The following is a 12,764-nucleotide window of genomic DNA, read 5'->3' as shown; positions in this document are numbered from 1 at the left end:
ACACAATCATGTTACAGTCTATCTAAGAAATCTGGTTGATTGGAAATAGGATATTTGCTGAACAATGTGTGACCTGAGCATCTAATCCAAGCCCCCTGCTGAGACACACATAGCTGGGTTTACCGTGACCTACTTTCCTTAGCGGGAGTCAGAAACTTGTCATCATCGAAGAAGCACAGATCACTTGCTCAAAACTGCGCCTGCACTGAGAGAAAAAGGTTTCGATTTTGGACATTTCATAATTCAGTCCCACTGGCAAAGAGATCAAGGTCTGCAAAAACTGCAACTGCGCTGCAGTAACCACAGTTAAAATCCAAGTCCAGGCACATGCAAAATACCTAATGGATTATATTACTTTTTTTCTTTTGACTGAAAATAGTTCCTTTTCAGCTTGATTCTGTGAATACTGTAGCAATCCTCCACCTAAAGAAAAAAGTTTATAAAAGTAAATTAAGGTCAAATAAAAGGCCCCGCTCTAAAAACTGAATTTCCACTGAATTAGTGTTGAATGTTTCTGAATTTCTATGGATCAGAAGATTCTAGGTTCAACTCCTGGCTAGCTCGTACACAGTTTTGCATCAGAATCAGAATCAGAATCATCTTTATTTGACAAGTATGTCCGAAAATACACACGAGGAATTTGTTTCCGGTAGTCGGAGCCGCTCTAGTACGACAACAGACAGTCGATTGACAGAGAACACTTTTGAGACATAAAGACATTGAGAAAAACAGTCACTGAGCAATAAAGGGATGCTAGTTATCTGGTAATGCCGGTAAAAATTTTTTAAATTTCTTTTTTACAATTGTGCAAAAAGAGGCAGAGTCCTCTAGCGCATAGAGCAGTTCGAATGACTAATCTCGCAATAGTCCGCTGCAATGACCATTGCAATGACCAAAGGGCGCCGAGACTTCAAGGAGTGTATGCAGTTTAAAGTGACTAGTAGCGCGATAATCTGGGACAATGTCAAGGCCTGGTTTGAATCCAGGTCAAAGCATGTCTGATGCCCTCTGATGTTTTTTTTTTTTTTTTTTTTTGCAGCTGACTGAGGTTCACTTGTGGGACAGTGACAATCCTCCACAGCGGCTTACAGAGGATGCCCTGCATCAGTGAGGCAATTGGTGCACTTTTGGGCAAGCATTTTTTTAGCGCATCACTAGTGTGGACTCTCATTTAACATGAGTTTGAATGTGACTAATTACTCCTGAACACAGCCACATCCCAGTTATAAGAGGGAGTGCATCCTTTTGCAACCAGGTTCATTTTTTAAAATGTGTTTTATTTAACATTTATTGAACCACGTTGAAGACCAGTTGAGACAGAAAATCTCTTTTGCGATGGTCACGTTAAATGTGAAGTCCAAGTCACTCACATATGAGATGAGTTCAGTTGTTCATTTTCACCTCCCCTCTCAAAAAGATTTAAAAAAAAAAAAAAAAAAAAAACCTTGTATACATTCTTGATCACATTAATGGTGCAAAAGGTTTTAAAATGATGCATCACGGTCTAAATTTTTTACATCACAAAAACCTGGCATTTGAACAGGGGTGTGTAGACTTTTATACGCACTGCGGGTCTGTTTTGGTATTCACTGCCCGGTGAGCCTATTTGTGCTGTTTCACAAGTGGAAACAAAATAGTATAAGACCATTTATTGGTGCTGAATTTGCCTTAATTTGTTATTTTATAAAGATGTTATTCGCATATTTTGTTATATAAAGATTGTATTTATTATATTTTATGTCAAATGATATTGTTCAGCAATATCTGAATTTGCAAATTCATATTTTATGTAGTTATTTTTATTTTATTTGACGTTCATGCTCTGATTTAAAAAAAAAAAAAACCTCACAAATTACACACAAGTGACTCCGATGAGAGTATCTCATGATCTGTGCCTTGCAATTCCTCTGCGAGGCGTGGGTGGCGCTTTGTGCCCCTTTTTCCCCTCCTCGCCTGCACACCTGGTTCAAATCAGCACTCATCACTGCCTGCACTTAAGCCTGCCTGTTCCCGTAAACCCCTTCCAACTACTTCTTTTGACTCAGTCTGCTTTTGGGTCCCGTCCAATACCGTTTGGTACAAACCATGACAGAGTAGGTTTCTTTTGTCTTTATAGTTCAGTCTGGCTGTAAATCCACAGGTAAATAAGAGTTTTTGTTTCTTATTTTTTCTTTCTTTTTTTGTTTTGTTTTACTTTGAGCATTTGAGCATAACAAAGACTATAAAGATAGAAGCGCATGAATAAAAACAGCAGACAGGAAACATAGCACACATACGCCGATGCGGTAGGTGGCGGTAGCTTGCAGTTCTATGATAAATCATGGAAGAAAAAAGGTTACGTCATACCATAGTCATGAATAGGGAGATACAACGCGCCTCTTTTTGCTGCGTGCTTACGGTGACGCTAAGCTAGGAGGGTCAAAGTCGTCAGCTCATTCCATGTGTGTGAACGGCAAGAACACCAAAGACCAAGGATGTCGGTGTAGAGTTTTTCAAATGTTTATGTATTGATGGCACACGCTTTGGCTTTGAAAAACGTAAACCTCATAAAACTTGGTTGAAAATGAATAAGTTACGACTTAACCTTTTGATGGGGAAGACGACTTTTCCAACATGGCCGCCACGTAGGCACGTCGGTCAGACAGGCTACTACAATGCAATCGTGTAACTAGTCGTCATATCTATGCACAACAAGCTCTAGTATGCCCGGAAGTAGAATTGTTTAGCTTTGCACACTACACGTGAGTACATCTGGTCTTTTTCTCTTGGATTTTGCTGGAGCGATTTAAATTCATCCGAATCCAAAATGATTGACATAAGAATAATTCTGGAGCTTTTCAAGTTTACTGTACTTGCCGTCCTCGAATCTCTTTTATCAGAACGTGGCAAACCATAAACCTGCAACAGTATTGCATTATTAACAAAGTTTCTACGAGTTGTGAGTTCTAAAATGAGTCCACTCCTATAAAAATATATACATAAAAAAAAAAAAAAAAAGAGAGAACAATCACCACCAATTAATCAGGGATATAACTGTTCCGTTTTACCTTGTCTCAACTGGACAATGCACAACAACAGAGTAGATTGAAATCGAATCTTTGAAAACGTTCGTCCTTTTCCTCAACTCCCATATATAGTTCAAATATACGCAGCACTTAAAAATGCCAATTTTATGAATGTGTGAATATAGTGGGGTTGACGTGGGCGGGGCGGCGAGATCCCAAACTGTTGGGGCCTAACTTCAGTTGTCATCTTTAGCCAAATCATTTTAAACGGTAAAAAGCCTCTTAAATGGTTTTAATTGTCGGTTGTCATGACACTAAGCTGAATATTGTACCCATTCAAAGGATGCTGGAAAAGACAGAGCTCGAGAAGCCCCAGAAAGGAGGTCATAAAAAGAGAAGAGGCCAGGAAGCAGGCGATGGAGGAGAGAGCAAGAGGAAGAAAGCTCAAGATGGGTCAAAGGCAGAAGGAGATGGTGGGAAAAAACGGCTCGATGCACTGAGTGTTGGTTATTACCGTCGTGTTGGGGAGAGATTGACTGAAGACTTTGAAGATGCTGAGGAGAGAGGTGAGGAAGAAGTGATGTCGCAAGATTTGAGCTATTTGAAAAGTCTGTCATGTAGTACATCTGCAAAATGACATCCATTCAGAGCGTATGATCAAGAGTTCCTGTAATGGCGATAAATAAGGTAACCAACATGGTGCAGGAACTAAGTATGATGTGATTTTTATTTTGTCTTGAGTTGTCTGTCGGGCCAATTATACATTACTCGTGCACTCACTGTAGGAGTCTCGCCACGCTGCACCATTTGCATATCTGTTGTTGACCAATACTGGCCACTCATGCCAGAATAGCATCTGCCCAACTTGCACACTGACTGAGGCGTATCTGCAACATTTGCACAATCGACATTGTCCCAGATTATCGCGCTACTAGTCACTTTAAACTGCATGCACTCGTTGAGGTCTCGGCGCCCTTTGCACAATGGTCATTGCACCGGAAAATTGCGAGATTGGTCATTCGAACTGCTCTAAGGGCTCGAGGACTCTGCGTCTTTTTGCACAATTGTCCCAAAAAATAAATTGTACCGGCATTACCAGATAACTAGCAACCCTTTATTGCTCAGCGGCTGTTTTTCCTCAATGTCTTTATGTCTCAAAAGTCTTCTCTGTCAATTGACTGTCTGTTGTCGTACTCGAGCGGCTCCAACCAATGGAGACAAATTCCAAATTGTGTTTTGTTTTTTGGACATATTTGGAAAAATAAAGATGATTCTGATACAGTGCAGTTCTACACTGCTTGGCACTAACTACAACCTCAGTAATGAAATTACTGTATAGCTTTATTGTAAAGGCAGATTTTTGTTCCAGCTTCGATGTTGGATGATGATATATTATATTTTCTAATCACCCTCTTGAGCAAATGTACAAGTTTTATTTTCATCCTTTATTTATTTATTTATTTATTTATTTGGGGGGGATTTTGGCTTCCTGATAAAATGATATATCAAATCCCTCCAAACGTTTTTTGTGAGTTGCTTGACAACTGAATGACTCGGACGATAACTAACGAGATTCCCAAGTTTTCCCTTGTAGTCTGCCTTCCTCCCACACACAAAAGAAACTAAAACATTAACTAGCATAGCATTCACTTTGTACTACATGTTACAGTCTTGTTTGTCTTTTCTGCAGATATGTTTGTGGAAAATGTCCTGAGTGAAGTCAAAGGCAAAGCGAGCCTGGTGGCAATGGATCGCACTGGAAGCGTCACTCTGCAGCGCCTGCTCCCACTGTCCAGTCCTGAACAGGTGGCAAATGTAATGGCGGAGCTGGGTGGCGAATCAGGGTCAGACTTTAAGGTCGTCTCCTGTGACCGTTGTGGCGGCCATGTAGTGGAGAGCGCAGTCAGACAGGTGTCCAGGTTGGCAGGTATGTGGAATTTTTTCACTTCAGAGTGGTTCTCATTTGTATGTTGTCGTAGTTCCGTTAGGTCCATTCATAGTTTTTTAAAGCCCCGAAATGCCAACATTCAACATAACGGATAAAAAGATGGCAGCAAAACACTACATGAAGCTTGTCAACTCACTTCAACATAGTTCTTGGCTCCGAGATGCCACAAGATGCAGGGTTTTGGCCTGAAGACAAAAACAGCCAAAAAGTGAGTTTTTCAGGAAATAATAGAGTATAGGTTAAACAAATAAATCCCCCAAATATGTGAAGTTGGAATGCAGAACTACAAATATGGAGAGGTTGACTGTGCTATACACTTATTTGTTCAAGTATGGACGATGCAATGTCTATTAGAACAGAGGCCGCTATTTGAGGAAATATGATAATCATCATTTAAAATTGCAGACCACTCATTAATTGACTTTTTGTGATTTTTATTTATTTTATTTTTTTTTGTAATTTATTTTTTTTTTTTTGTTTTGTTATCATTGTAATGGAACTTGTGGTTCCTAATCTGATTTGAGGCACTGAACCCCGCAGGTTTCATATGTGCATTCACTGAATCCTTCTTGGCTGGAATTGTTTTTTTTTTTTTTTTTTTTTTTTTTGTAAATTAAAACTATAGGATATTGTATAAGTGCTACAAAAATTAACCCTACAGCAGTTGTACACACAATCACTAGTCAACGAACAAAACCCACAAAACATGAACTTCACCCAAAACAAAAAAACATAACTCAAAGAACCTTTACTGCAAGTCTCTGTTGTGTCTCAATGGCTTTCTTAGCAATAAGAGAGTACACTACAATTTGGTGACACCAAATATTATGATGGCCAAGCAGAGCGCAACATTACAAATCTCACACACAGCGTCTTGACCTCTGCTGAAGCCCTGAGACTGGATCACCAAACCCCTGTGGTTCGGTCAAACCCAGGCAAAGAACCGCTGTGTTAGTCAAGCTGACATCTAATCGTGTTGTCTCCTGATTGTTTAATCAATTTAGCAAAAGAAGATCAGAATGATGAAGTTCTGGAAGTCCAGGTATTGTCCTTAAGTCAAGTGGTGAGAGACAACAGCGCAGAGCTCATCAAAGATGTGCACGGCTCTCACGTCGTCCGCACACTTTTGCATGTGCTGGCAGGCTGTGTGGGACCTCCCCGCACTGAGTCACGTCCAAGTAAACGCACACACACACGCACACTGTTATGCACATTTTGTTAGTCATTTATATCATGTCATGTAATGTTTGGCCTTGTTTGTGTTTTTTCGAGGTGCAAAAGAGCGCAACGCTCCTCCTCAGCTGACTGACTTTGAGATACCTACGTCTTTTTGGTATGAGCTGAAAAGCCTCACGGAGACTTTGATGGACAGTGTTAAATGTGAGTTTCATATGCATGCTGCATTTGCTCATAAAAAAACAAACAAACAGTAAACATCCTGGGATGGGAAGAATCCACAAATAAGATTAATTGTTGTTTAAGCCACAGGGGTTAAAGCTAGGGGGGAAAAAAGGTGTGGCATAATTTGTGAGTAGGATTTCTGCGCTTATTTACATGTTTGTTTCTGTAAAATGTACCTGTATATTTGTGCGCCAAAATTTGAAGTTTCTCCATCCGCCACTTTCACCATTTGCATGACTGGTAGGTTTGAGAGAGGGAGCAAATAGAGGGATGGTGCATAAACAAATGACATGAATACTAATACTAGTATAAGACTGTAACTACCATCACTGGGACTATTCCTACTATTATTGGAGAGACAAAGGTTTGAGTTTAAGAGTGTTTTTTTTTTTTTTTGCCTTGTGGTGCGTCTCTTGCTAGTAAGCATCACAGACTCGGTTGCCAGTGCAGTATTCCAGACCATGTTGAGAGTGTGTCACAGGAAACGGCCCAAACTTTGCAAGCAGCTCGTCAAGCGCATCATGGCATACTTGACAAGTTGTCCCGCTGCTCCAGGAGTTAGGTCTAACTTAAGTTTTATCTTTATATCTGCAACAGAAGAAGGGAAAGCATTTTCTCACTTTCCTACTTACTTATATTTTTCAGTCCACTTCTGGTTTTCCTCAAGGACCTGGCTTCCAGTCACCTTATTGAGGCCATCATTCAGCTGTCACCCAAATCTCTTCTCCGCGACCTTTACAAGAACCATCTCAAGGGTCACTTGGTCAACCTTGCTCTCCATCCAATCGCCAACTTCCCTGTACAGAGGCTGACAGCAGCCTCGGCCAAAAGCAAACTGGTGGGGTTCAAATGCTGGGAATGAAAATCCAAGTTGTCCGAATGCAAGGTTGACTGAGGCTTTTCTCTATCTTTGAAGTTCCTCAGGTTATTCGATGAGTTAGTCCAAGGCGTGGAGGCCATCTTGGCCGCAGGTCACATGGGTGTGATTGTGCAACTGGCCGAAAGCTGTGCAGAAAGTGAAGCACGGCAAGGAGAATTGATGCAGTCTCTACTCAATGTAAGTCTTGTTATTTCGGTAACAAAACCAAATTCCATGCGTCCATCCATTTTCCGTACCGCTTCTCCTCACTAGGGTCGCGGGCGTGCTGGAGCCTGTCCCAGCTATCTTCGGGCGAGAGGCGGGGTACACCCTGAACTGGTCGCCAGCCAATCGCAGGGCACATATAAACAAACCAAATTGATTGAGTAATTTCATTGTGTGGAAGGTTTATCTTACGCTTGTTCTGCCTAAGGATTTTATTTGAAAGTGCATAACAAAGCAATTGAAAGCTTCATTTGTGTTTTTGGTGTTTTGTGCTGTGTTCTCCCAGGCATTCCACTGCGCAGAGCCTGGCTCCCGACATGTACACTGCCTCCCTCTCTTTATGTCCCTTCTCACCTACGATGTATACTACCACTCTGACACAGCAGAGGGCAGCGAGCAGACAGAGGTGAGCCTTCTATTTCTCCAACTGTATTCAGGTCACCAGTGTAAACCTGCACTGTGACTGACAACAAACAAAATAAGCCTTCAGGCACGTTTATGCTGAGTAAATGTCAGACGCACAGCAGGTTCCAATATGGCTTGTGTCGTCCAGGCCCCCCTGTCCTCCATCTGTTACCACGGCTCCCGGCTGGTGCAGGCACTCGCCAGGTTCCAGGAGCGCTCAATCCTCCTCAGCAGTCTGCGCACACTAACCCCAGCGGATCTCTTGACACTGGCGTCTCACCCCTCTGGCAGCCACGTGCTTCAGGCCCTCATCTCCACATCCAGCGACAAGGGAAGGGGCAAAATCCTCAAGAGGCTGGAGGTACGAGCGCATCGCCCCTATTGATTCTGTGCACAAGAGCTATTGAGTTGCTTAGAGGTCAAAGAAAGGCGTTGCACATCCTCTGCTGACTTCTTCCACATTACCGGGGCAGTTAAACACACTTACAGTATATATTCCATTCTTTTCTAGCATCTGTCTGTACTTCTTTTGTCAGCCAAAAAAAAAAAAAAAAAAGCCTGCCTTTATGTTTTTGGGCATTTTGACATACTGTACAGTTCTGGTCGCAATCATTGGCACCCTTCAGTGTTATTTTGTAACTCTTGCATCGGGTAGAATCCGCGCATCTCCAGAGCCATCACTTTTCAGGAAACAAAAAAAAAAAAACCCAGCATGTTTGTTGAGCCATTGCATTGTCAAAGAGAGCAATCCATTTACAAAAATATAGCTGCGATTGGCTGGCGACCAGTTCAGGGTGTACGCCGCCTCCTGCCCGGTGATAGCTGGGATAGGCTCCGGCACGCCCGCGACGCGCGTGAGGAGAAGCGGCTCAGAAAATGGATGGATGGATGGATGGATGGCTTAGTCAATAGTTTGAAAAAATAATCGACACACGTGGGGACAGACAAATAGTAGAGATTTGTGGAAAAAAATATGAACTCGACCAAATTTGGACATGTTTCTATCCGACAGTGACAATATACAATATGTTCTGAAGTAAATTGAAACATGCCAAATGCAGAGCTGCCGAATGTTATGGAACAGCTGTATTTTGTTACGGAAATCACTGAACGTTGACTCGACTCGAACACACACACACACACACATATAAAAATATATATATATAAAAAAAATCCAGCGTCTGCCGTTACCGGCGCGTCCACACAACTGCTGCTTTGGTGAGCGCTCTTTTATTACACCCTCTGGTAGCCACGCTGCGGAGGACAAAGTTTTCTTTGCGTCTAGTAAGTCTCCATTGCCTCCATGGCAGCGAATAAGAGACACCTCTTACCATGCTTCTTACGAAAGTGTCATGAAGGGAGGACAAGGAGTGGCTCGATGAAGGCGATGTCAAAGCCATGCTAATTGCTAAGCTATCGTGACGCAGTTGCAAAGCATCAAAATAACTGATTGGGTGATGCGGTACACTTGTCACATGGAACCGCGTTTTCGCGGCGAGTAACCAACTTTGAACAACCAAATAGACCAATTTAGAGATCGAAATATCAAATTATACACGTCCACACAGGACGCTGCGTCTGAACTGGAAATGAATTGGTACGTCACTGCACGTGTCACTTCAGAACGTGGGCAGGTTAAAAGTATATTATTTATTATTATTAATAAATATGTGTAATATAACATAACCTTGAGAAATTTTCAGCATTTCAGCAGCAATTGCGGCTGTAGGAAATATAAATACTGTATGTAATGTATGATGAGATGATGAATATATCAATCTATGAGCAATGTTATTTGTTTGTTTGCAAAATAGAGTGCTGAGTCTTAATTTTGACATTTGAGATCTGATTTATCTGCTTTAATAGACTTATTTTTATTTATTTATTTATTTTTAACCAGAGTTGAAAACAGAATTGGCAAAGGGAAATGAATCCATAGGCGCAGATATTTGTGATGGTGCAACATCGAAATCTCATATACTCATATACTTTGATTCAGCCTGGAACTGTGTCCGCCATTACAAGGTTGATGTAATAACATTTCAACGACAAATATTGAAGCCATAATTTACGGTAATGTTCTTGGCAAAAGTTTGAAAATATGGAAATTCTGAAAAACGTGGACAAATTGTTCTGGAAGTAAATTTCTTTTGGCTGACAGCTCTGCAAATGCGTCATGTGTATTATACAGAAGATTCTACTGTTGCTTCGATGAATAATCCACGTTGTTGCTCCTTCAGCTTGCAAAATATTTTACGTTTTGTTTCTTAAAGTCTCCAAACATTCTGAACAGTCATTTTATTTATTTCCCCCCACTAAGGGTCAGTATGTTCGAATGGCATGCTCCAGGTTGGGCAGTCGAGTACTGGAGGCCATATGGAGCAGTGCAGCTGTCAGTCAGAGGCAAAGCATTGCACAGGAGCTTGGTAATATGATGCACGTGGCACATATTCGGGAATGACTTTCTCGTTAACCATTTGCATTATTCTAATGAGCTTCTCTCGTCCCCCACTTTCTCTTCTAGTGCCAAGCGAAAGCCAGCTGAGGTCAGACCAGTTTGCGCGACATGTGTGGGCCAAATTTGCGCTCTCCCACTTCATCCACCGACGAGCCCACTGGCAGGAGATTCAAACCGGCGAGTCCAAGAAACGCAAGCTTTTCAGTGATATTCTTGAATGAAATCAACATTTGAGAATGTTTTTTGTTCTTTGTTTTTCCGTGGTTTGATTAAAACATTTGCGGAGAAATAACAAAGATGTTCTTCCTTGTGTGTAAATTCAAATACTTCAAGAATGAAGATCAATGTTAATTTGTTTGAAATTAAATACTGAGGCATCTCTTATGCTCTGTTTTTTTTTTTTTTCTTTAATTCATTGTCTTTCATAACATCATACCTCAAATGAGATTTGAACTGTCTAGCAAGATGCAGCACTGTTGTTGCCAACAGTAATATCCCTTTTCTTCTTTGAGCTTCTAAAGTCTCTCCATTTCAATAGAGTGACAGTTTAGAAGCTCTTCCCTTGGCACGTGACAATAAGCCTCTGTTGTACTATAGTCATTTTACCAATAGATGGTGCAGTTGCTTGTGTTCGTTTTGTGATGGAACGCTCAATATGAGTTGAGGCTGGCTGCTCGCTGCCGCGCTTCACGTCTCGCCCTTAAAATATGCAAATTCAACAATTTTAACAAGGAGCTCATGGACATTAGATTCAAAAATCAAATCAATATAAATCACAGACTAGATAACTTCAAAACGGAAAATGGTTTCCTGTTGTCATGTGGGTTATTGGTTTACTTTTTACATGCAAGTGAGGTTCTGCCTCCCCTGCTCCACGTCTCCTCAACCTGAAGCTCCGCCCCCAGGTCCCCCGCAGCCCTGTTAGAGTATTTTTGGCCAAGATACTGAACCCCATTTGTTTCTGGTGCCGCATCATTGTGTGTGAAGTTTAAAAAAAAGAAATAACATTTATGATCAGTAAATGGTTTACGGTTTACCAACTGTGCGAAAATCTCAGATGGTTATCACGCAGAGGTGTGGACTCGAGTCATGAATTTGACGACTTTAGACTTGACAAAATGTCACAAGGCTTGGACTCGTGACTTTGCTTGGACTCTGGCCCATTGACTTGAAAAGACTGACAGAAGTATTGAGGAACATACACTCTGCAGCTCTCTCTCAACATGCCGATATTTTATTTTATTACAGAAATTTCAAAAACATTTAACCATAAATTAGATTTTTTTTCCAATGGATATCACTCATTTCTTTTTAATAGTAAATGCCCAGTCGGGGACATTCAAGTAGAATAATTTTTCTACGCAAACTAGTTCAAAGTTTTTGAAATAAGTCCATCGTTCCAAAAATGATTATTACCTTTTTGTTAAAAATGACTCGAAAGGATTTGAAACTGAAAGTGTAGGTCTTGTGACTTGACTTGGGACTTGAGGATAAAGACTTGAGACTTGTGACTTGCAAAGCAATGACGAAGCAGTATCGTGATAATACTGACAGTCACTATAATTGTGTCATTTCTTTTACTATAATGACAATGTCGTTGCGACCTTCAGCTTGTCTGATGAGTGGTCTCCACAGTGAATCCCATGGAGTCTCGTCTTGGAGGTAGAAAAGTAAAGCCGTTTTTACCGTTTCTTAATATAAGGCCACAAATGGGTATCGGCTTGATCATGGAATTTTGGTAGTGCACGGTACGAGAAGGTTTTGCGTGCATGAGTTGACAGAACCGACATGGCCTCTTGGTGCTGCTGATTGTTTTTCATCAAGACTGCATTAATAGCGCAAAGCTACCTCAGAACACAAAGACACAAATGACACCCCATTATGTCAGTAACAAAATATTTTCCGTGGCATACTCAATGAATGTTGAAGTTTATCGAGGTTATGGTTTCAGTATGGATTTATGAGATGAAGGCGAGAGCCTGTTCTTAGCAGCTATCGTGGATTATATGCATATTTCCAGGACGTGGCACATCGACACACTTGACTTTGAACTTTTCCACTCAGTCTACCACATTCTACAAAATCTGATGCTCACTGATTTTCAAGGTTAAAACTAATACCAAATAGTTCAATTAAAGAAAGAAAGATACAAAGTAAGAAAGGTGACTTTATGATGTCTATGGTTGCAAGCTTAATGTTGAAATCAATACTAATCTTGCTGAGATAGCTTGACTTGAAAATGGTGGCTTTTTCTCATTTCACATCTCACCTTTTTGGCATGCCGTTATTTCACGGCCATGTAAATGAGTACACTACATGTATTTTTCAGAGATATATGGGTAAATTAGGTCAAGCCACGAAGAGAAACAGTACTCTTTTGAGGACAAAAATGTACATATTCTGGACAGAAGAAGCCTCCGATTAGAAAGAGGGGTTAAGGAGGTTGTCTAGATCAGGGTTGAG

The 12,764-nt window shown here is 41.0% G+C and overlaps 1 protein-coding gene across 3 annotated transcripts; it reads left to right on the top strand.

Annotated features, from left to right (window-relative positions):
- Nucleotides 1–2,706: 2,706 nt before the first annotated feature.
- Nucleotides 2,707–10,685, top strand: LOC133411605 (nucleolar protein 9). 3 transcript variants are annotated; one of them, XM_061694168.1, is made up of 13 exons: nucleotides 2,748–3,106; nucleotides 3,191–3,275; nucleotides 3,348–3,571; nucleotides 4,696–4,932; nucleotides 5,958–6,131; nucleotides 6,226–6,333; nucleotides 6,775–6,916; nucleotides 7,000–7,192; nucleotides 7,271–7,411; nucleotides 7,725–7,844; nucleotides 7,992–8,204; nucleotides 10,164–10,269; nucleotides 10,368–10,685. In XM_061694168.1, exons 3-13 carry the CDS (start codon nucleotides 3,349–3,351, stop codon nucleotides 10,520–10,522), a joined length of 1,812 nt encoding a protein of 603 aa, XP_061550152.1. In that variant the 5' UTR covers nucleotides 2,748–3,106; nucleotides 3,191–3,275; nucleotide 3,348; the 3' UTR covers nucleotides 10,523–10,685. The 3 variants fall into 3 exon arrangements, with proteins under 3 accessions (XP_061550151.1, XP_061550152.1, XP_061550153.1); XM_061694167.1 differs by lacking the exons at nucleotides 2,748–3,106; nucleotides 3,191–3,275 and adding an exon at nucleotides 2,707–2,741; XM_061694169.1 differs by lacking the exons at nucleotides 2,748–3,106; nucleotides 3,191–3,275; nucleotides 3,348–3,571 and adding an exon at nucleotides 3,585–3,692.
- Nucleotides 10,686–12,764: the final 2,079 nt, after the last annotated feature.

This window comes from Phycodurus eques, chromosome 13 (genome assembly GCF_024500275.1).
Source record: "Phycodurus eques isolate BA_2022a chromosome 13, UOR_Pequ_1.1, whole genome shotgun sequence".
Lineage (NCBI taxonomy): Eukaryota > Metazoa > Chordata > Actinopteri > Syngnathiformes > Syngnathidae > Phycodurus > Phycodurus eques.
Note: the sequence above shows the minus strand (reverse complement) of the source record. Positions and strands in the feature narration are given on the sequence as shown.